Genomic DNA, 20,885 nt, shown 5'->3' on the forward strand with positions numbered 1-20,885 from the left:
CCATCTTTTTCCTGGTAAAGGTCATCACACGGGGCAACCAAGGCAGTCTGCCAGTATTGCTTAGAATATTGATTGCTATGGACTTACAGTGAGGAAGATTGCATCAATGGCTTCTTGCAAGGCTTGTACCACCTGAGGCTTTTTCTCCTTGAACTTCTCTAAGATAGTTGGGACAACCTATAAGATATTACAGAAGTGTTAAGTTTTGGACTGCTTGATTTATTTTTGTACACTACACTCTCCCACAGCATAACAAGAAAAAGAGACATCTGTCCTATATACAGGAAAGGAAACTGTTTAAATCTTATATTTTGCTATATCAAGGAACACTGAAACAAAGCAGCTGCAGTCTAGACAGGACAACCCTCTAAAAAGGGCAGATTTTAGATGTGGTCCTTTAGTCTTCACTGAAAAAACATTCTCCGTTTGTTTACTCTAATCAAGAGAAGATTAAAGCAAAGGAACAAAAAGACCAAAGAGGAAGAAAGCCCTCCACAAGACCCTTTTTCCCTATGTCTCCAGAGGATGACGCATCCCAGCAGAAACTAGAAACAGCAGAAACTAGAAAAAGTGCTAAGCCCTAGCAGACTCTTCCTCATAAACTTTATTTTATGCAGTCATTTGCAGGATGCATAGTACCCGCATTACTTACATGGCCTGCATATTGTCCAAATTTCTTCCTGAGACCAGTAGCTAGTCCAGCAAGGCATTTGGCAGCCAAAGCAACCAACATCACATTGGTGTCCTTTCCAACAACCTGTAAGGAAAAAGGAACATTACAGTCCAATAATATACAGACTAACTACAGACAGCCTCAAATTGATAGTTCAAGCTAGCTCAAACTAAAATAATCTGTGTTTTCTCACTACTTCACCCAATCTCATGCTGCATTACCTATATAAAGAGCACTTCCACAAATTAAATTTTCAGACTGTGTGGATGCTGAGCTATTGACACCTGGATGACAATGCTGTCTCTTACACCCCCTCACTCTGTGCGTGTGTGTGCGTGTGTGTAAAAGACACAAATACTTATTAATCTATTTCCATGCAGGCAGTAAAGATTTGTTTCATTAACTAACCAAGTCAATGAATAAACATAATCCATAATCACACTCCATGTTTACCAATAAGAGCCCCAAACCATCTTTAAGTATATTAATACTGAGGCCTTGCAAGGTCCATTTGGGCAACATAGATTCTTGCCTTCTTAAGAACTTTCACCAAGTCTGCATAGTCTCCCGCTTCCAGTTTGGGATTTTTAACAAGCACTTCCACTGCTTCCAAAGCTTCTTTCCTCTCCTGCCATTTTTTGGCCTCCTGCAATACAAACCATTTATATCAATATCCAGATAGATAGATAGATAGATAGATAGATAGATAGATAGATAGATAGATACACACACCAAAACCTTTTGGTCAATTTTCTTTAAGATAAACTATTTTCAGGTGGAGTTGACCTTACAGACATGCTTTCTGCATCTACAGCATAATTCTTCTACATAATGAATAAGACTTTTAACACCACAACCAAAGTTAGAGCTATATATGCACTGTTACTAAATACAGGCATCCAATGTTTTGAACACACAGCCTGCTTTATGTCTGCAAATACGCACTGCCAAGGAAGTGACACTTTGGTCATGTTCCATGATCTATGTATACAAGAGGGAAAGGCATCCTCATGGCTTATACAAACCCAAGAAGAATGAAGCACTCTAATTATTTTGAGTCATAGTTATACACTTGTCAATTATACAATACAAGAGCTCCCACCAGATGCTTGTATGTCCTTGCACTTGAAGTCATTTGAGAGTCAGAGAACTAAGTAATTAAACTATTTTGAAGATTCCTATAGTACACATGGAATAAGACAGCCACTTGTGCAAGGAAACTGGGCATATAAATTTACCAACTAAGGTACAAAGAAAGATCAAAAAGAACCAATGGTATCTGTATTAGCACTTACTATTTTGTCATAAAAATCTTTAGGAAGCTTGGAGAGAATTTCAACAGCTTCCAGAAGTTCGTAAGCATCCACCTGTGCAACAGCCTCATCTCCATCATCTCCTCCTGCAAAAAGAGCTATTAGTAGAAACTATCAAACATATTTTCTGGACAGTTTAATCTGACTTGAGTCAGCAAAGTTACCTCCATCTGCATCCCCACCAGCTGCCTGTTGCTGCTCAAACTTTGCTTTCATTTCTTGCTGGGAGCGAAGGAACCTGGTCTGCTTGGGAGCAGATGATGGCAGTTTTACCCATTCTTCTTCTAGTTCTTTTAACTGTATGGATTGAAAAAGCTATTAAATTATAAACTCATGTGTAATGCTATGCTACTGACCTGGAGACATTGCTGTTTGCCCCTGTCACCAGTAACATTTTTCCTTCCGTCTATAAAATGTAAGTACGCTTAAAATCCTATGTGATCTACTAAAAGAGAACTAGGGGTGGAAGATCATCAACATATTGCCATAATCACTGGTTTAGCTTAATTACTTTGTCAAATTACATTCAGTGAATATTAAAAGGACATAGGACACTTAAAGCCTCCACTAAAAAAAGTCTGGGTCCAGACAGTATCAAAAACCTATACTCAAAACTTCCAAGGGGGCCTGGCATTGTTAGTTCAATACATGACTGTTGTTGACAGCCATGGTTTGCTAACCACAAACAACCAAAGAATAAAAATAATGGTTGTTGGGCTATGAAGTTGCATATTCTTAGTAATTAACAAACCATGGTCTGTTAATACAGCTGGGCTTAGGCAACAAGATAACCCACATTTCAGTAACATCCTATGGTTCAAGAACTCACATTCAATGCATGTTCAACCTATATTCAATCTCTTGTGTGTGAGTTATTGTGTTGTCTGAACCCAGTCAGTGGTAACAGTTTAAAGATAATTTCCTTTGTCTTATGACATATCACCATGTATAAGGCAAAATATTATTTGATAGCACTGTCCATTTTGGAGCAGTACTTAATTACCAGCTTGAGAAAAAAATATATTATACAACTACTATGACTTCAGCTGTATGTTTGAATTATACATAGAATAATTTGAAGACTGGGATTAAGAAATTCAAAAACACATGCACCAAAACTTTATTTTCCTAACATTTTCTAATAGAAAGCATTCATTACAAACACATTCATTCAAGCAGGGGTTGGTTTAATTTTCAGCCTTGCTTCCCACAGAACCTTGTCCTTATTTGCTAGGATCACCTTTCCATATTTGCTAACAAAGCTTTTATTTACAAATCAGTCTTTCACTAAAAAAGGGGGCCCAATAAAAGCACAAATGCACCACTAAAGTACAAAAGCATTCTTTCTTCCTGCTGCTTTTTGAAACCTCTCCACAATCAGCATAAGAGTTCTACTTTGAATAGGTGGCTAATGGGTTACACTGAATTGCTGAAGGCAGCAAGACATCTATTGCTTTCCATAACTTGGCATTTGACCTTGAAATTAACTTAGTATAAATAACTGAACACAATGCCAATAGTTGCTGACATGACTGGTTACCCAAAAAATTCTCTTCCCACAGCATGCACTATTTATATCATGCCTGAAATTGTCCATGCTGGCATAATTTACATTAGTGGCACCATTGCTCTGGATACTGCTCTAACAAAATGTATCATGCTTTGTTGACTGACCTCTTCTTGCTGAACTTACCTGAAGAGAGTTTATATTCTGTAAAGGAGGCCTGAGAGCATCTCTTATCCATCGATAAATTTCAACAGCAAGAAGTTTGGCTTCATCTCGAACAGCCTTCTCTCGAGACTCAAAGAGTTTTGGCAACACTTTGATTATTGGCTTAAGTGAGATTATTTTTGAACCAAATTCACTGAAATGAAAGATAGTTATAATATTGTCAGAAATCTACATTGTAGACTAGCACCTTCTGGCAGATATATACTCAGCATACTTTTGAATATTCACCTAGTTTGCACATCATGCTGAACCACAATGGGCTGATCTTAGGAGAGTAGTAAGAAGTCCAAATTCAGAGCAGTTTTTCTTGTCATGGGCTGCTAGGTTTTGTTTTGTGCTAACTAGCCACCTTGAGAACCCATAGCTTGCACTAGGGTTGTTTAGAGTAGCTTGCTCTGAGGGTGGCTTATTGTGACCTGTTGAACCTGACAGGACCATTTTATTGTTGACTGTCAGGATCAACTAGGCTGCTATTCAGTAAGAGTGCTGAAAATGCCTGCTACATCCCACAATCTTGTTAGTAACAGCACTGCTTTCTTTCATCCCTTCTCAGTGCCTTCTGCCTCAGGATGGATTTTTAATGCATTTTAATAGAAACCTTGAAGAAAGGCTACAGGAAAATACCCTGAACACATTTACAATTTAAAAAAAAAAAACGGTTCTGGTAAGTGCTCGGCAGTAAGTATCCACTGCTAGGAATTCTAATTTCTCCCTAGTTTTACAGCTCTGCCTTGAAATTTGCATATTTACACTGATTCACCTTAATTTTCTGCCTTAAAATGTGCATGTTTACCCATTCAGTCCCCTTGCTGTCTTGAAATGCATGTACATTTAGCGATCCCACTCACTGCTCCATAACTCATATGTAAATGTGACAGCTAATAACAAAGCAGCAGAGGGAAATAACAGGCACAAAGAGAGGGAGATGGAGCCAAATACATCTAACAGCTGCCGATGAGGAGCTTAGGGACAAGCTATTACTGTAGCAGTTATGTGAAGCAGCATTTACGCAGAGAGTTTCCTAACATGCAGATGCTCAAGCAGAAGATTAAATTGATGAACTTGATAAGGACACTGGCCAAAGGAGGCTACTATTATGCTCTAGGAAAGGTGGTTGGGCCAGTGGTGGAGTTGCTTTATTTCCACAAAGTTAGAGGTAGCCACAACTATGAGCCCATGCAATCCTATTGCAACCACTGTTTATGTTACTTTCCTGAAAACTCATCTCATGCTGGTCAAAGTTTATATTCCCCCCCAAACCCCCCCACCCCTCTAGTAACTGCTAATTATACTGAACCTCTTGAACCATCAGATCCTGACACAGTCTTTATTATTGCTGGAGAGTGCAATGCTCGCATGGGCGTTGATGATGTGAGCTTGTACAACTATTATGAAAAGATTCTGGAATCAGATGTTTACCCATATTGTGGTTTCCCTCAATATTCCAAGAATATTAGATATAATTACGCATGGTTCCACTTAGTCTACATTGTAAGAAGGGGAGATTTTATTTTGTTATTTAGGGAATAGTTATGCTGAACCATTTCTATGTAAAACCTTTTAATTTTATTAAAACTTCAATAAAATTTGACTATATCACTGATAACAAGATTGGACATAAACTACCAAAGGAGGATATTATTTTGCTGAAAACTTAACACATGAGAAATGGTCTAGTGCAGTATTCTGTTCATACAATGGCCAATCAGCTGCCCACATGAAGCCCACAAGCAGGACATGAATGAAACAGTATTGTTCTGTTCATATTCCCGGCTTCCAGTGACATAGCCACTGAATGTGTCAGTCCCTTGTAATACCATCCAAACCAGTAGCCATCACTACATCTTGTAATAGGGAAGTCCATATTTTAATAATGCATTCCGTCAAATATTTCCCCTTTTTTGTGTGCAGAATTTTCCACCAATCAGCTTCATGGGATGCCAATTCTACTAGCTAATTCTTCAGGTTCTACTAATTTGAAGGAGGAAAAATCATGTTTCTTTTCCTACTTTCTCCACCCCATGCATCATTGTGCATACCTCTATCATGGCTCCCCTTATGCACCTTGTTTCTAAGCCAAGCGGTTACAATAGTCCCAGACTCAGCATGTAATTGGTAGTGTTCAGTTTAGAATTTGCCTTTTTTTTCCACAGCATCTGCACACTGAACAGACATTTTCATCACCACAATCCCAAAATCTCTTTCTTGGTGAGTAGCACTGCTAGCTCAAATCTATCAGTGTATACTTGACATGAGGATTTTTTGCCTTTAAACACAGCACTTTACACAGCTTACATTGAGTCCTATCTGCCATCTGGATGCTTACATTTGCCTGTTTTGAAGAGATCCCTTTGGAGCTTTTTGCAGTCCCTTTTTGTTCTGACTGCCCTAAATAATTTGGCATCATTAGCAAACCTGGACACCTCACTGCTCACTCTATTTTCAGAATATTATGAAAAACTTGAAAATTTTTGGTCCTAATAAAGTTCCCCGTGATATCCCACTACTTAAATCCCTCCACTAGAAGCATTTACCATTCATACTCTCAGCTTTCTATTCTATAACCAGTTGCTGATCCACAGGAGGACCCTCTTATTCCTTGACAGCAAATGTTACTCAGGAAGCCTTGACAAGATAGTCATAAGCCTTTTGCAAGTCCAAGCTGTAGTCATCTATCCAGTCACCAGTAACTGCTCATTAACCATGTCAACCTCCTGGTTCTTCCTTTCCTAACTAGGGGTTTGAGCAACTTCCAAGCATTTGGAAAGGTTTGACTTTGATTCCCCCTTTCAACTTCCTTTTTACCCATTCCTTAAATTTTCGAGAAGCTTCTTTTAAAGTCACATTTGACGCTGTTGAACTTTCATGGCAATTTTCCACTTGAATATAAATTTAATCTAATAGAACTATAGTCACTGTTTGCTCCTGGTTCAACAAAACTCAAATTTTCTACTAGGTCAGGAGCAACACCACTAGGCTTAAATCCAGGGTTGCCTCTTCTTTAGTTTATGATCAACTATTCTAGGGCACAGTCATTCGGGGCATCAAAGCATTTAACTTCTTTGTCACCACTGGTACATGCATGTATCAAGTCAACATGAAAGTAACTGAAACCACCTATTATTAAAACAACATTTTGTTTAGATGCCTCCAGAATCTCATTTTCCATCTCAAGATCACGATTAATCTTATCCTAGGGGCAATACCATGTTCCTAATGCTAAATTGCTTTTGGGGCCCAGTACTGTCACACACAGTGCTTCTGTGGAAGAGTACAATTTTAAGTTTTCTAGTCCGCTTGCCCCTGTGCCTTTTTGATAAATAGTGAAACACCACCTCCAGTACACACTTCTGTCCTTTGCAGAGAGCTTACAACCAGAGATTACTGTAGTGCAGGAACTCATTCCCATCTACCAGGTTTCCATATCTAGTTTCTCCTTTAAAAGCCAAACACTCAACTTTCCCATTTTGCTTTGGAGCCTCTCTTGACTTGTTACCACACTTCAACATATATTCCTGGCTTATTCCTTCTCTCTCCCTATTTGAGCAACTGGGAACATTTTCAGCTGCACCCCCTGGGAATCATTCAACCCAAACTGGATGCTTCATAGGCTCTGTAAGCTTTTTAAAGTTAAAGGCCAGTAGTCTTGTTCCATTTTGGTTCAAGCGAAGCCTGACTCTCTTCCACAAGCCCAGTTCATCCCAAATTGTTTCCCTATTCCTTTGTTCAGTACCTAAAAAATCAGAATCCCTCATGTCTACACCACAATCTCATACATGCACTGAGACTCTTCACCACATCTGTCTTACTGGCTCTGTGTTTCACAGAAAACTAACTTGATGGTCCTGGATTTCAACTTCCTATCTGGTAATGTAAATCTGGCCACCAAGGATAGGCTAGACATGCACATGGTGGGCATGCCGTGAGCAGAGCCGGCTGGAGCCAGGAGTCAGACTAGATGGCCCGGGAGGCCCTTTCTGACTCGTTCTGTTTCTATGAGTACACTTCTCCATGTCACAGATACCAAAATGGATATAACCATTAACTCTATCTGTTATCTAGATAGCACATGGAATCAGCAACCTCCACACCAGACAGGGAATTTGCCATCTCTTCAATATGTTCACCACAAGCCCAGCTACCTATGTGTTCAATGACTGAATCATCTACAGTCAAAAGCGCCCTACAGACACATCCTCAGCATGACAGTGTTTTCTTTTAATCTTTAGAAGAATGGATCCCTCTCCCTCAGAATGACTCCTTCTTTCACCAGGACTCCTGTTTTGTGACTACACAGCAGCTGCCTCCTAGAGATTGGGACACCACTATTACATCCTCAACGGCCTCATCCAGCAAAGTTTCTTCTTTTCTCTGCTTCTCCAGTTCAACTACCTTGGATTCTTTACACTGAATACATACCGTGATTTCTGTCCAGCTAGCAAATACATCCTATATGTGACATTCAGAGCAATACACTAGATAGCCCCTATATAATTACTGGCTTTCTACCTTTATAACTTTTTAAAATTAAGATTACTTTTTTCTGGAAAACCAGTTATTTTCTAGGAGAAATTGGGGCATTTAATAGTTTCTTCTGAACTTTGGATCCTGGCAAAAGTTTTATTTTACAGTTGGCTTTGGTTTGCCTTTAGCAGCTATTTTCATAATCTGAAATGCAGCAATACAATACACCCAGTCACAAAACAACTGTGCTACTGTCAGGAAGGTTTAAGGAAAACGGTTAAATTGTATCACTCTCCTCTGGGCAGTAGTGTAACCTACAGAACTCTTATCAGGGTAATAGCTTCATGTGTTTCTCTATTCAAGAAGTTATAATAATTTTACTGTACTTTCAAATATGTAAAAAAAGCAAGTTCTCTCAGTTACCACTGGTAATCACTTTTTTGTTTTTGGCCCGGTCTGAATGATGGTTACTTCAGATTATCTTACCTTAGTGCTCTCCTCAGTGTCTCTATACATGCTACAATGATCTTGGGATTCTTGTTGTCCAAGCCCTTAAGCAGCTCTTCTTGTACAATTTCTCCCTTCTCAATTTCAACAAACATAAGACATATGTCTATGCCTAGCTCCTTGGCTCTAGCTTTAGGCTGATTGAACACTTTATTCACAACGCCAGACACCACTTCTCCTGTTGTTCTTTAAAATAAAACAAAAAGAAGCAATGCTATTATTTTAGCTCACACCAAAATTAACAGTTCTATTCCCCAGGAGAATTACTTTTATTTTGGGGATGTGTGTGTATACACATGTATGACATACACAAACAGATTACTTCTCCTCCAATCACATTACAATAGTCATTCCTATTTGTTTTTTTTTTTTGCATTTAATGCTGCATTCTTACATACACTGATAATTGACTCAACTTATATTTAAGCATTCATTCTAATTACAATTACATTTCATGCATATTTATAATGGATATAAGAATTCTGAGGTATTTACCAATGACATATACCAATCCTGAGCAATATACAATCACCTCCATGAAAAATAGCATTCTCTTCCATTCAAAAACACATGTAAGCTGCCTTCAGTTCCTCGTAAGAGGAAAAAGTGGGATGTAAATGCAATGTAATAATAATTCTCACACATGAATCTGTGTCATTTTTCCTACACTAAAGCCTTAACTAAAGCTTAGTTACCTCCAAAAAGATCTCACACATCTTGAGTTATTTTGGAAGTTCAGTTTAACAGAGCCCATTATACAAATCATTGCTCAGGGTAATGAACAAATGATAAAGCTGAATGTGCTCTAAGGCAATCCACAAGCCCCTTGCTGTTGAACAAATTTACCATCTCCTGATGTATTTTGTCCCCCCTCCTAAACACAGACATTTAAGTATGAGTAAAATATTTTCTACCTATGCCCTTATTTTAATGCAAAGTAAAAATTTAACAAAATTAATATACTACCAAAAAATCTGAAGTAACAGGTAAACAAGTTGATCAGGATTGTTGTTAGCCACTACAAGTTTATATACAAATAAGTATATCAAACTGATTAATTAAGGAATCAATTGAAGAAACCACCACCCCCACATTACTGATTTGATACCTTGGTTTTATTGTATTTAGTTTATGCAAATTTAGCCACTGAAATCAATCCCAATTTTTGCAAATGGTAATTCTTTTAATATTTACATCTGTCTGCAGGCAGAAGCAGCACTGCAATCACAACCAGACTACAAAGAAAATATTTAACTTTGATCACAACCCAGCATACTGCAGCTGTAGCACTACCCAGACAACTCCCACACAATCTTGCTCCTTCAACTACACATGCAAAAAACTTTCAGACTGTGCCTAGTGCTGGGTATCTCCATCCAGCATTCCCTCTACTCAGCACAAGTAATATGGAATCTAAGTGAGACTTAGAAAAAACAAGACTTGATTAAGCCTCGAAATAATAGGCATGTGGGTATATTTGTCTATAATTTCTAGTCAATTTCAGGAAGAAAGCAATGATCACAATCACCTTTTCAGCAGCTACTTATTTGAGAGCTTAACTGTGATGCAAACAGTTGCTTTTCTGACTATCAATTACACTTAAGTATGTTCTTATGAGGATGCTATATCAGAATACCTTTCAGAAGGTAAGAAAAAATAGTTTGAATTTAACAACATGGGGGAAAAAAACAGACCCTGCACTGGCTCTAGAACAAACAATATAGTATCTCAAAGTCAATGGATTAACAATAAAGCAGTCTGAAGCAGGATTTATTCTTAGGTTTCGGATACTGGCTTGTCAGAAACACAAGCCAAGGATTTCCATTTGGATGTTAATGGTAAAGAAACTGCAGATGAAGCTTCTTGTTGGCAGAAGCTGTCAAGTTGTGTGTGGCAGTGAGCCATGCTCATTGCAGGTAACCTAGAATTCCCAGAAACCCAGTTGCCCAGATCTTTCCAAATGTCTTAACTGAACAAGCCAGATTTTTTTTTTCATAACAATGAGTGTATAGATTTCATTTTAAATTTTTAGCCAATATTACATTTCTATACCACCAAGTTGCCAAAGCTATCTGGATAATTCACAACAATTAAACCATAAAAGCCAACAATCAAACCCATAATACACAAGGCTCTAGAAAAACTAATCAAAGCATAACCACAACGTAAGTATTAAACAACATTTAAAATATTATGTTCACCAAGGCTCTTGCAGTCCTCATTAAGAGATGTAAATCCTTGGAATAAGAAGATATATGTAAGGACTATGAGCAAGAATAGCAGCTTACAGGAACATTTCTCAAGTCTCAGGAAAAGATGAAAAACTTATAGTTAATACAATCTTTTTCTTCCAATGATACAAAGGTTGGTACAGCTTCCTAGAAGAATTGCACTGAAGTACAACAGCAAGTGACTTACTTTCCCGCTACATGAGCATTTTCAACATAGGCAAGTGCTGCTTCTAATCCCTTCAGTTGAGCTACTGCATTGGAGTCTGTCACAAATTTCTTTACAAGTCCAAGATACTTGGACCATTCAGGGCTCTTCTCATCCTCTATCTTCTGAAACAGCTTCAGAGCTTCTTCATATCCATTTAATCTGGCCTTCCACAACTAGAAAAATAGAAAGATACCAGTTAAAATTCTACTTAACTGAACAAAAATGTGACTTCTCAAGTGAGCAATTTTGGTTTGCTTTTTTCCTTGTTAGAACAGGTAAAGAATTAGTAGATAAAAGCAGTCTGTGAGGACCAGTTTTTCCAACACCTACTCATATATAAGCATAAACTGATGGTTTTCCTGCCTCTGCACTTGCACTGTTAAACATTTATTAGCTATGCCATAAGACAAAAAGTGAACAATGTAGTTATTTCTCTTCAGAATACATTTGAAAAGTAGTTCTGAAAATATTACTCAGTTATGGCTGGAGCTGCAACCATGGTTCAGACATTCATGTTAGTAATTAGGCTCATGTCTCATTTGAGACAAAGTACAGGAATACATGCAGTCCATTTTAAGCCATCAATAAACAAGTTTGGCAGCTCTATAATAAACACATTAAATATGTGACAGATCAAGGTAAGAATTCTGCTCCCCACCAAACCAGAAAATGTAAGGGCTCATCCAAAGGAAGGACCTGCTTATTTTGGAGGTTTTATATCCTAAATTTAGGGAACAAAAATAAATGTAACTGTAAGCTTTCCTCATTTCTGCCATTGACAAAACCCATAGATTTCCCTTTGAATGCTCAGCTTCTGCTCCAATATTGGGGAGAAAAAATATATTAAAACCAAAAATACATGTTTAAAGAAAAAATGAACTTAGGAGCTGACTCAGAGAAACTGAAAAGTGCCAAAATGTGCAGCTTTGCCTATTTATTTACTATGCTGATCAGCAGTCAAAGTTCTCTGTGTGGTTCACAACAGTGCATAAAATACACCATCTTAAACATCTTTAAAACTGATAGTACATTTAAAAAAAAATTCAAAATGGATTAAAAATATATAACAACTAGGACAAAATGATCATGGTGAGTACAGTGCAGAGATATCTAGGAACTTACAGAACAATTAGCTAAATTTCTGTTCAGGATTAGCTAGTGGAAAGATCATATTATAAGGGATAATGATCTCTGAGTCTCAGTAAAGGGCGGAAGTACTGGTGTGGATGAGCAGCCTGCAGAACTTTAAAGATTTGAGTATGATGCATAAAAACTACTGAACACCACAGTGACTTTGATATCAGACAGTTCTTGTTCAACATAATTTACACTGAAAGCACTCTGCAAAAGGTTAGAAGATTCAAACTTTTTTATTTTTCTGAAAGACTAGTGGCTATACTGAGGTAGCAGAGGAGTTCAAGCTACTTCCTATGCTTCTTTTTAGAAGATTCTCTATCAATTATCTCCACAACAGTCTATCAGGATAACCTTATGCTATGATACCCTTGAAAGGAATGATTGAGAGATAAACCTTGGAATGTGTGTCTACCTCCCATTGTCAAAGCTTTCACATACTACTATTCCTAAGGTGCTAATCTTGGTTGAATGTTAAAATCTATCCAACTGAGGGGTTCAACATGTATGCCTCTGCTCAGAACAACTTGTTAAGTACATCTGTGAAGACATGCCTGGTATATAATGGAACAGTATATAATGTTTACTGTGTGGCTTCTGAAAGACAATAATGTATCCAAACAACTTTGACACCTTGGGCTTTTTTATTGTCAAATGTCTGTGTAGCTTGCTGCTTAGTGAGGTTCTGAAGTGGAAGAGACACACAATCATTTTGAAAACTGTTAGACAGGATATGCAACAGGTAAATTCAATTCTGTTTGACTGGGGATTCTAGAAAGGTAGAAAAGAGCAACTGGGAAATGCGAGTTACAGTATGACACCTGGGAGTTAGTCTGTAGAGAGTAAGAGCCAAGGTCTCTTGGTTGGCATGTGGTATTTTAAAACGACTAAGAGAAAGCTGAGGAGAAAGTGGATAACTAAAGCTATTATTTCTTTGTGGGATAACCATATGTGCCTAATGAAAATCAGGATTAGGGAGCAGGTGGCTATGTTATGTCAGGAGGCTCATTAGAAGATTATATAAGTAGGTAGTAAAAACCCAGATAAACTATCCAAGCAGCAAGAGGAGCTTTGGTGTCAAAGGAAGATTTTACCCAAAAGTTGGACCTGACTGTAAGGACACTGGACTGGGGTGGAGACTTAAGGAATTTGGCCTGAAGTCAAGTCAGTCATTAGAGGCTTCTACCAGGTATTCTTGAGTCCTAAAGAGCCTTGTGAAAACCCCTATATATTAGTAATTCCTTATATAGAAAATTGATACAGTGGTACCCAGGTTCATGAACTTAATTCGTTCCACGATTCTGGTCGTGAACCAAATTGGTCACAAACGGAGTCAAATTTGCCCATAAGGTTCAGTGTAAATAAGGTTCAGTGTTTATCCGTTCTGAACCCTATGAACGTGGTCATGAACCGATTTTGGTCAAGAACCAAATCAAATTTTCCAATGAGGTTCAATGTAAATAAGGTTAATCCGTTCTATAAATATTTTTTTAATAACAAAAAATTGAAACAAAGTACAGTGCAGTATAGAGAGAACACTAACGGGGGGTGGGGGTTTGGAGGGAGTCCCCCTTTCAGGGGTTTCCTCTCTTCTTTGTCTCTTAGCTGTGGGGTCAATTTTGGCAAAAAAAGAAAAAACCTGTCTATAGTCACTTGTTTTTTCCTGTGCTGCATAACCCTCCAGAAATGAGAGACCATGTTCATAAGATTCAACACTCTGTTTGTTACAGTTATGTTGGGGTGGGGTGGTGCTTCTCAAAGAAATCCTGGCACTCATTCCATTTTTCCATAATGGAGTGTATCATATCACTGCTAACCTCCTCCCTTGTCTTCTTCTTCCTCAGTGGAATGCTCCTCAACAAGCGCCTTCTGCTGCTCATTCTGGAGTTCAGCAAGTTCTTCCATTGTCAGTTCCTCCTTATGGTCCTCAATAAGCTCCTCTATGTCTGTACCACTGATGTTCAGATGCATACTCTTGCCCATGGACACAACCTGTGCATCAGACCCTTCAAAGTCACATTCAGTTTAAGGTCCGGTACGTGACATCTTCCCAGGCTTTGTCAATGAGGTTGATGCAGTTGAGGACACTGAAATGTTTCTTCCAGAACTCTTTCAGAGTCAAGGATGTTTCTTCACTGACATTAAAACACCTGGTGAAGAGCGCCTTTGTGTACAGCTTTTTGAAGTTGCAGATCATTTGCTGGTCCATGGGCTGCAGAAGAGCTGTCATGTTGGGGGTGAGGAATTTGACCTTTATGAAGTCATACTCAGCATCCATATCATCCACCAAGACTGGAGGGTGTGCCGGGGCATTGTCCCTCAGAAGAAGGCACCTTTCAGGCAGTTGGCTGTCAGAAAGATATTTCTTAACGGTGGGTGCAAACGCCTCGTGCAGCCATTCCATTGGGTCTTGTGACCCAAGCCTTCACATTGGCCCTCCACATGACAGGCAGTCTGGCCTTGTTCATATACTGTTCCTTGAATGCACGAGGGGTCTGGGAATGGTGCACCAGTAGAGGCTTAATCTTCAGATCGACGCTTGCATCCACACACAGCAAAAGGGTCAATCTGTCCTTCATGGGCTTGTGCCCCGGCAGTGCCCTTTCCTCCTGCGTGATATAGGTTCTGTTCAGCATCTCCTTCCAGAGGAGCCCTGTTTCATCGCAGTTGAAACACTTGTTGAGCAACATATCCTTTCACCTTCATGAATTCCGCGGGTTCTTTCTTGCAGGCTTCTGCAACAGCCTTGTCAGAACTGGAAGCCTCACCATGTCTTATCACACTGTGGATGCCACTTTTCTTGGGGAATTTATCAAACCACCCTCTACTGGCTTTAAATTCAACACTTGTTGCACTTGTGCAGAGGGTGGTTTGTTTGTTTGTTTTTTGTTTGTTTGTTTGCTGTAATTCACTGTGCAATTTCCTGGGCTTTTTCACAGATCATAGCTTCACTAATGCCAGCTGTTTCTCATTCCACAACACTAACAAAAGTTCTTCAACCTCTTCCAGCACTTGTGTCCTCTGCTTGGTTAACATTGTTACTCCTTTTGCCACATCAGCTCCTTTGATGGCATCTTTATTCTTCAAAATAGTCGTGATTGTCGACTTCACCATCTTGTACTATGAGGCCAGATCAGTCACATGAATATCACGCTCATGCTTTTCTACAATGTCCTTCTTCAATTCAACGGTTATTTTCTTCAAAACCTTCTTCTTACCATTCTTGCTCTACACGTTCTTGTCACCTTCATTACCGCTCTGCACATTCTTTTTAACACCATGCTTGCTCTGCACTTTCTTTGGAGCCATGCAGGATTGAATAATACTGTACAGTACTGTATGTGCTAAAAAGCACACAAAAAAGCTTCATAGCAAGTGACCACAGGTCTGTCTGCGACCGCGAGTGGAGAAGATGGCCACTATCGTGATCATGTTTGTGCAAGAACATGGCTGTGATCACAGTTGTCACCTGATGCAGAGCTCGTGAATGGAGGCAAAATTTTGCTGAACTTTGTTTATGAACTGAGGTACCACTGTATTTTCAGTAGTTCACCTTGGTTCTAGTGTGGATGCTAAAGTTTCAAAAAATTCAATGAATCAGAAGTGCTTGTTTTGAGTGGAATAGATCCACACAAGAAGCTAATAGTGAGGAGGAAGGAGCAAGCAGCAAAAATAAAAGTGAACCCTTTTGAGCAGAATACTCCACAAGTCTTTCCATCTTTTTGTGTATAGCCTGAGGTTTATCATATTATTGTTTCCCTGGAAGAGAAAACCTATAAAGGCAGCAGGCTGTAAAAGAGACCCAGTCTGGGAATATTTTAATGAAGCTCTTCTACCTATGGGTAAGGCAGGCAAGCATGCAAATTATGCAGAAAACCATGATTTAATTCTAATCTTACTGACTAATGATTTAAATTCTGATTTAAATCAATTTGATTTAAATCCAATCCACACTGCTCCATAGGTAACAAAACTGAATCTGTAGCTTTTCCTCAAGGCATAAACAATGGATTGTGTTTTGTGGCAACAAATAAGGGCAGTCTCCCAACTAACCCTCATGTAACTAAAAGGAAAATTTACCTCAACACCCCCATTGCCAACAAAGAACTGATGGGACTGGTGGGGGGGGGCGGGGGATCAAATAGAAAAACAAATCACAGATCTAAAGTCTAACTTGGGAGTGGCTGAATAACCATGAAATGCAGACCCAGAATTTAGTCTTTTCTAAAGAACAGAAATGTGTTTTAGATTGGCCCCACCTTGCATAGAAGGTAGGTCTTTCTTGCCTCTGCTAAGACAACCAGGATTGCGCTCCTTTTAAAATAATGGTGCCTACTGGACTGACTACTGTTAAACCCATGCAAAGAAAGTTCTGATAATACCTCAGAAACCAATGGAGGCTTTAACATAGAAATCTTGGAAATGAATAGCTTATTTATGACTGGTGGGAAAACTGATTTTGGGAAAGCCCAAATCAGATCAACTGGAAGGACAGCCCAAGAGGTCTAGAAGCCTTAGAATGTGGAATGAGGACCTGAAAGAAGTGTCAAAGAAGCGGCTGTGCGGGTTATGTTGTAATACATATTGTTTCAAATGTTAAGTGTTGTAAGCTGCCCTGAGGGCCACAAATGAGGCAGAATAAAGAAGGGAAAATAAATAATAAATAGATACTTCTACATGGACAAGGAGAAATCACAGCTGGAGGCACAAGACAAGAGGCCTTCCTAGGAATGATCATGCATGGCTGGAAGAGGGTTTTTTTTTTCATATGATGTCTTATAACTCTGATAGTGTTTAGAAGTCTCTACCACATAGGCCTATCCTATGCAAGTGTAAATCATTCCTGTTTAAACATGACTAGCCAAGAAGGTAAGTGAAGCAAAGAGTTAAAAGTATTTGGGACAGAAAACAAGAGAGAAGTTTCTTTCTGCTGTAGCCTTTTGAAGAACCAGGGATATCCTGCATAGAGAGACAAATTTGCTTCTAGAATGAAACAAAGTCATCTACATATATTCAGGACTGCACCCAGGTGACAAAGAACTTGTGCTATCCTTCTATTGTCAGTAGACCAACGAACACAATTAACAGTCAAACCAGAGTAACCAAAAAGACAACAGGGTGGGGAACAACTTCGTTAAAATGACTTGTGTTTCACAACTTTCCTCTAAGTAGTGATGATAACAACAGTGCCTTCTTTCAATAAAGGCAGCAGCATTTAGCTAGAGAAGGAAAAGACAGTTCTTAGGATAAAGTTAATCTTACCTTGTGTTCACATTTCTGATCAATAGGTAATTTCATCCACTCACTATCGTCCCCCATGATGTCTCAGTTCTTGTTATTCTTCCCAGTAATTCCTAGGAAAAAAATAGAGAAAGACAAACTATTCATTTTCTGGAAAATGAAAGTTGACAGAATTGAATTTGTGGATAATTAGAGAATGAGTGAAGCTGCAGTACAAAGAAAAACACAAACCATAAAGTGAGAGCAGCAAATTTTAAGCATGGTTTAGTATATTCCATATATTCAGAGTCCAAATTCCATTCTTGAGATATATTTACATGCATACATTCTGCATGAAATACTTGTCTTATCATAGCATTCTGACTATCTTTGCTAAACAAATCTTTGCTGAAGAAAAAACAAGTACAACGAGCATGACAAAAAATGTGAATGGATACGGCTGTCACACAGCACTGAAAAAGCATGAAGTACAAGCAGTGTCAACTGAACCAGCCAAGTCACAATGTTGCAGAGCAAAATATAGGGTACTAAAAGGGGTATAGATTTTCCTTTAGCACGGGGTCCTCAAACTTTTTCACCAGGGGGCCAGTTGAAAGGTGCCGGTGCTGGGCGCGGGCTGGAAAGGTGGGGCTGGCGAGGCGCGTGGGCGGGTGAGGGGCATGCAGCGAGGCGAGGCGCAGGTGGGCGCACGCAGCAAGAGGAGGCAAGGTGGGGCGGGGGCGGGCACGCGCTGTGAGGCGGATGCACGAGGAGGCAGCTTGCTTGCTTTTGCTTGCTTGGAGATCATATTCTCTGAGTGAGCAAGCCGCTGCTTCCCTGTGCGTGGGGCGAGGTGGGTGGTGGCGGGTACGCACATGGGTGCAGGCGCATGCGTGGTAGGTCCAAATGGGCATGGCGGGCCAGATAAATGGGCATGTTGGGCTGGATCCGGCCCCCAGGCCGTAGTTTGAGGACCCATGCTTTAGCATTTGATCAATGCCAAGTACCCTCCCTTTTCTTAACTTGCATGTCAAGTCTACATTGCTACTTATGAAATGAGTCAAGTGTTACTACCACGGATGCATGACAGAGCTGCCACTCAATCCTGGGACGAATAATCAAACGTTTTTAAAAATTCATTCCAAACTATTTTCACAGCTGTCACTGCAGACTAGTAATTTTTATATATGGAAAAAGGTACAATTACATCCAAGTTGCAAATGAAAGTCTGCATTTGGCATCACATTATATAAAACAAATTAGCCAATTCCTAAGCCAGCTGTCCCCCACCCAGCTCCCGCTCCCCGGAAAGCTTTGACCAAAGCTTTGACTATCTGTCCGGACCAGGGGTGGAGCACCCTTTTAACCTGGGGCCAAATTGCAAAATGGAAAATTGGAGGGTATATTCTGTTTGAAAGATGAGCCAAAGGCTGACTGTGCAGAGCCAGATGTGATTATCATAATTTAAGTCCTACTCAGAAGCAAAAAGGACAAGGCTTCTACATGTTTATTCAGAAATAAGGAGGACTGGATTACTCTGCAGCACTTTCAAATAACACCCCAAATATCAAGTCTACACAGGTCTACTCACAAGGATATATCACATGCTGACAAAATGCATGCCTTAAGTTCTTTTCAACAGGTCTCCTGTCAACAAATTCAACAGTTCAAAACCTTTGCAGCCTCTTGACACTTGCAAGGTATTTAAAGGTTAATTGGCTTCAAAACTCAATAGCATAAAAAGCTGGGAGGCTGGGTGGGGAACTCCTGGAGGCCACATTTGGCCAAAAGCTAGAGGCTCCTCATTCCTGCTTTGGTCAGAAGCAAAACATTGCTGAGGAATAATTTTCACTGGGACTGCAGTACATAGGAAGGGGAGATAGAACCTAGCTGTGATTCTGGCAAAAATAATCTCTTCCATACTGCCATTAGCTTTGGAAAATCCTACTGATTCCAATGTCAGTAGCAGAAAGGGCATGTGGACAAGATGTCTGCCAAGACTTGCACAGTATTGTCATAAAGAGATGCCAGTTTGGGCAAAAACTTCTTTCTTAATAATCTGTGAAGAGTAGCCAGCACTAAGTAGCTAATGAGCCAGCATGGTTCAGTGGTTAACAGTGCAGGACTGGGGCTCAGGTGACCTGGTTCTAGTCTAGTCCCTGTTTGACCATAGAGCCAACTGGGTGAATTTGGGTCAGTCAGACTCTCAGCCCAACCTGCCTCACAGGGTTGTTATTGTGGGGATAAAATTGAGAGAAGAAAGAGAATGGTGTAAGTTGTTTGAGATTGTAAGAAAAAAGTGGGATATAAATCTAATAAATATTCAGCAATAGTTTGTTTTTGTTCTACACATCCCTTTGAAAATTCATACAGTTGCAAAACATATAGAAAACATGAGGGGTTTTTTGTTCTGTGCCTCCCTTGCTGCTTGGGACCCCTCCCCTACCCCATTCCCCTCCTAGTCCACCTCCCAGTGTCAGCACGGGCATGATTGCAGTGAACTCTCCTGAGATCACCATTCCATCCTGTCCCTTTCCTCTAATTCCTGAGGCTCAGAAAGAGGGCAGGTCAGGCTGGCAGCCTCATGAGAGCTCATCCCAGCATGCCCTGCTATGCTACAGCTGACAAGCACAAAGGCACTCGGGAGCTGAGCTCCTCTGCACTCATCAACACGAATGGGCTCAAGTAGAAGAAGCTCAGTGCACCAACTCCAAGAAAGAAGGAGCAGGGGGGTCACATAGGAGAGTCTCTGAGCAGGAGAAACAGGGAAGAAAGGATGAATAATTCTAGAGAAATGGTCACTGTGCTTGGGCTGTGGTCAAAGGAGGAGTTGCCTGGGATTTCTAGTTGTGTATATTAAATAAATATATTGCAAACACTTTAACTTATGATATGGGAATTAATTCACTGTGTAGCACCTAGGTTCTGGTCAAAGTCCTCACACAGCCCTCAAAGTTCAAAAAGTTGGATCATCCTGCCCTATCTAATCCCAACATCTCCCTTTTCATTCCTGTCCCTTTTTATTGCCATAATCTTGCTAAAAACAAATCCAAGAAATGCATTCATTTAAAAGTACAAACATGTTATTTATAGGAGACCACAGGCAATGAAATGTACTAAACAAGAGTCCTGGTGTTACTTGTCAGAAGCTCAAGAACAGTGCTACTAAATTTTAAAAGTTTCTATTTCACAAATGCAGTACAGTTTGCTTCAGCAGTTTATTTACCAAAACAAAAACCATTTTAAGCATTTACCCACTAAACAAACATGTTAGGCTGAGAAATCCTCCTTACAAGTAGTTAGAACCATGACAAAGAATGCTTAAAGGTTCCTAGAAACTTTATTTAAAAATAAATACGACCTGTGCAGGGAGAAGGACAGGGGGAGTACATCCCTGTTGGTT

General features: G+C 39.6%; 1 protein-coding gene across 5 annotated transcripts in view; it reads right to left on the reverse strand.

Annotated features, from left to right (window-relative positions):
* CKAP5 (cytoskeleton associated protein 5) overlaps positions 1-20,885 on the reverse strand; it is a 77,750-nt gene that overhangs the window by 47,425 nt on the left and 9,440 nt on the right. For 4 of the 5 annotated variants that reach the window (XM_044435809.1, XM_044435810.1, XM_044435812.1 and 1 more), the window contains exons 2-10: positions 17,525-17,616; positions 11,108-11,301; positions 8,669-8,875; positions 3,680-3,851; positions 2,151-2,283; positions 1,969-2,072; positions 1,206-1,319; positions 653-757; positions 88-177 (exon numbers count right to left, since the gene is read on the reverse strand). In XM_044435809.1, the coding sequence (XP_044291744.1) occupies positions 88-177; positions 653-757; positions 1,206-1,319; positions 1,969-2,072; positions 2,151-2,283; positions 3,680-3,851; positions 8,669-8,875; positions 11,108-11,301; positions 17,525-17,581 (1,176 nt within the window). In that variant the 5' untranslated portion in view covers positions 17,582-17,616. Of the gene's footprint in view, positions 1-87; positions 178-652; positions 758-1,205; positions 1,320-1,968; positions 2,073-2,150; positions 2,284-3,679; positions 3,852-8,668; positions 8,876-11,107; positions 11,302-17,524; positions 17,617-19,073; positions 19,093-20,885 lie in introns of those variants that run through there. The other variant, XM_044435813.1, reaches the window with a different exon arrangement.

This window comes from Varanus komodoensis, unplaced genomic scaffold (genome assembly GCF_004798865.1).
Source record: "Varanus komodoensis strain SLA01 unplaced genomic scaffold, ASM479886v1 scaffold3, whole genome shotgun sequence".
NCBI lineage: Eukaryota > Metazoa > Chordata > Lepidosauria > Squamata > Varanidae > Varanus > Varanus komodoensis.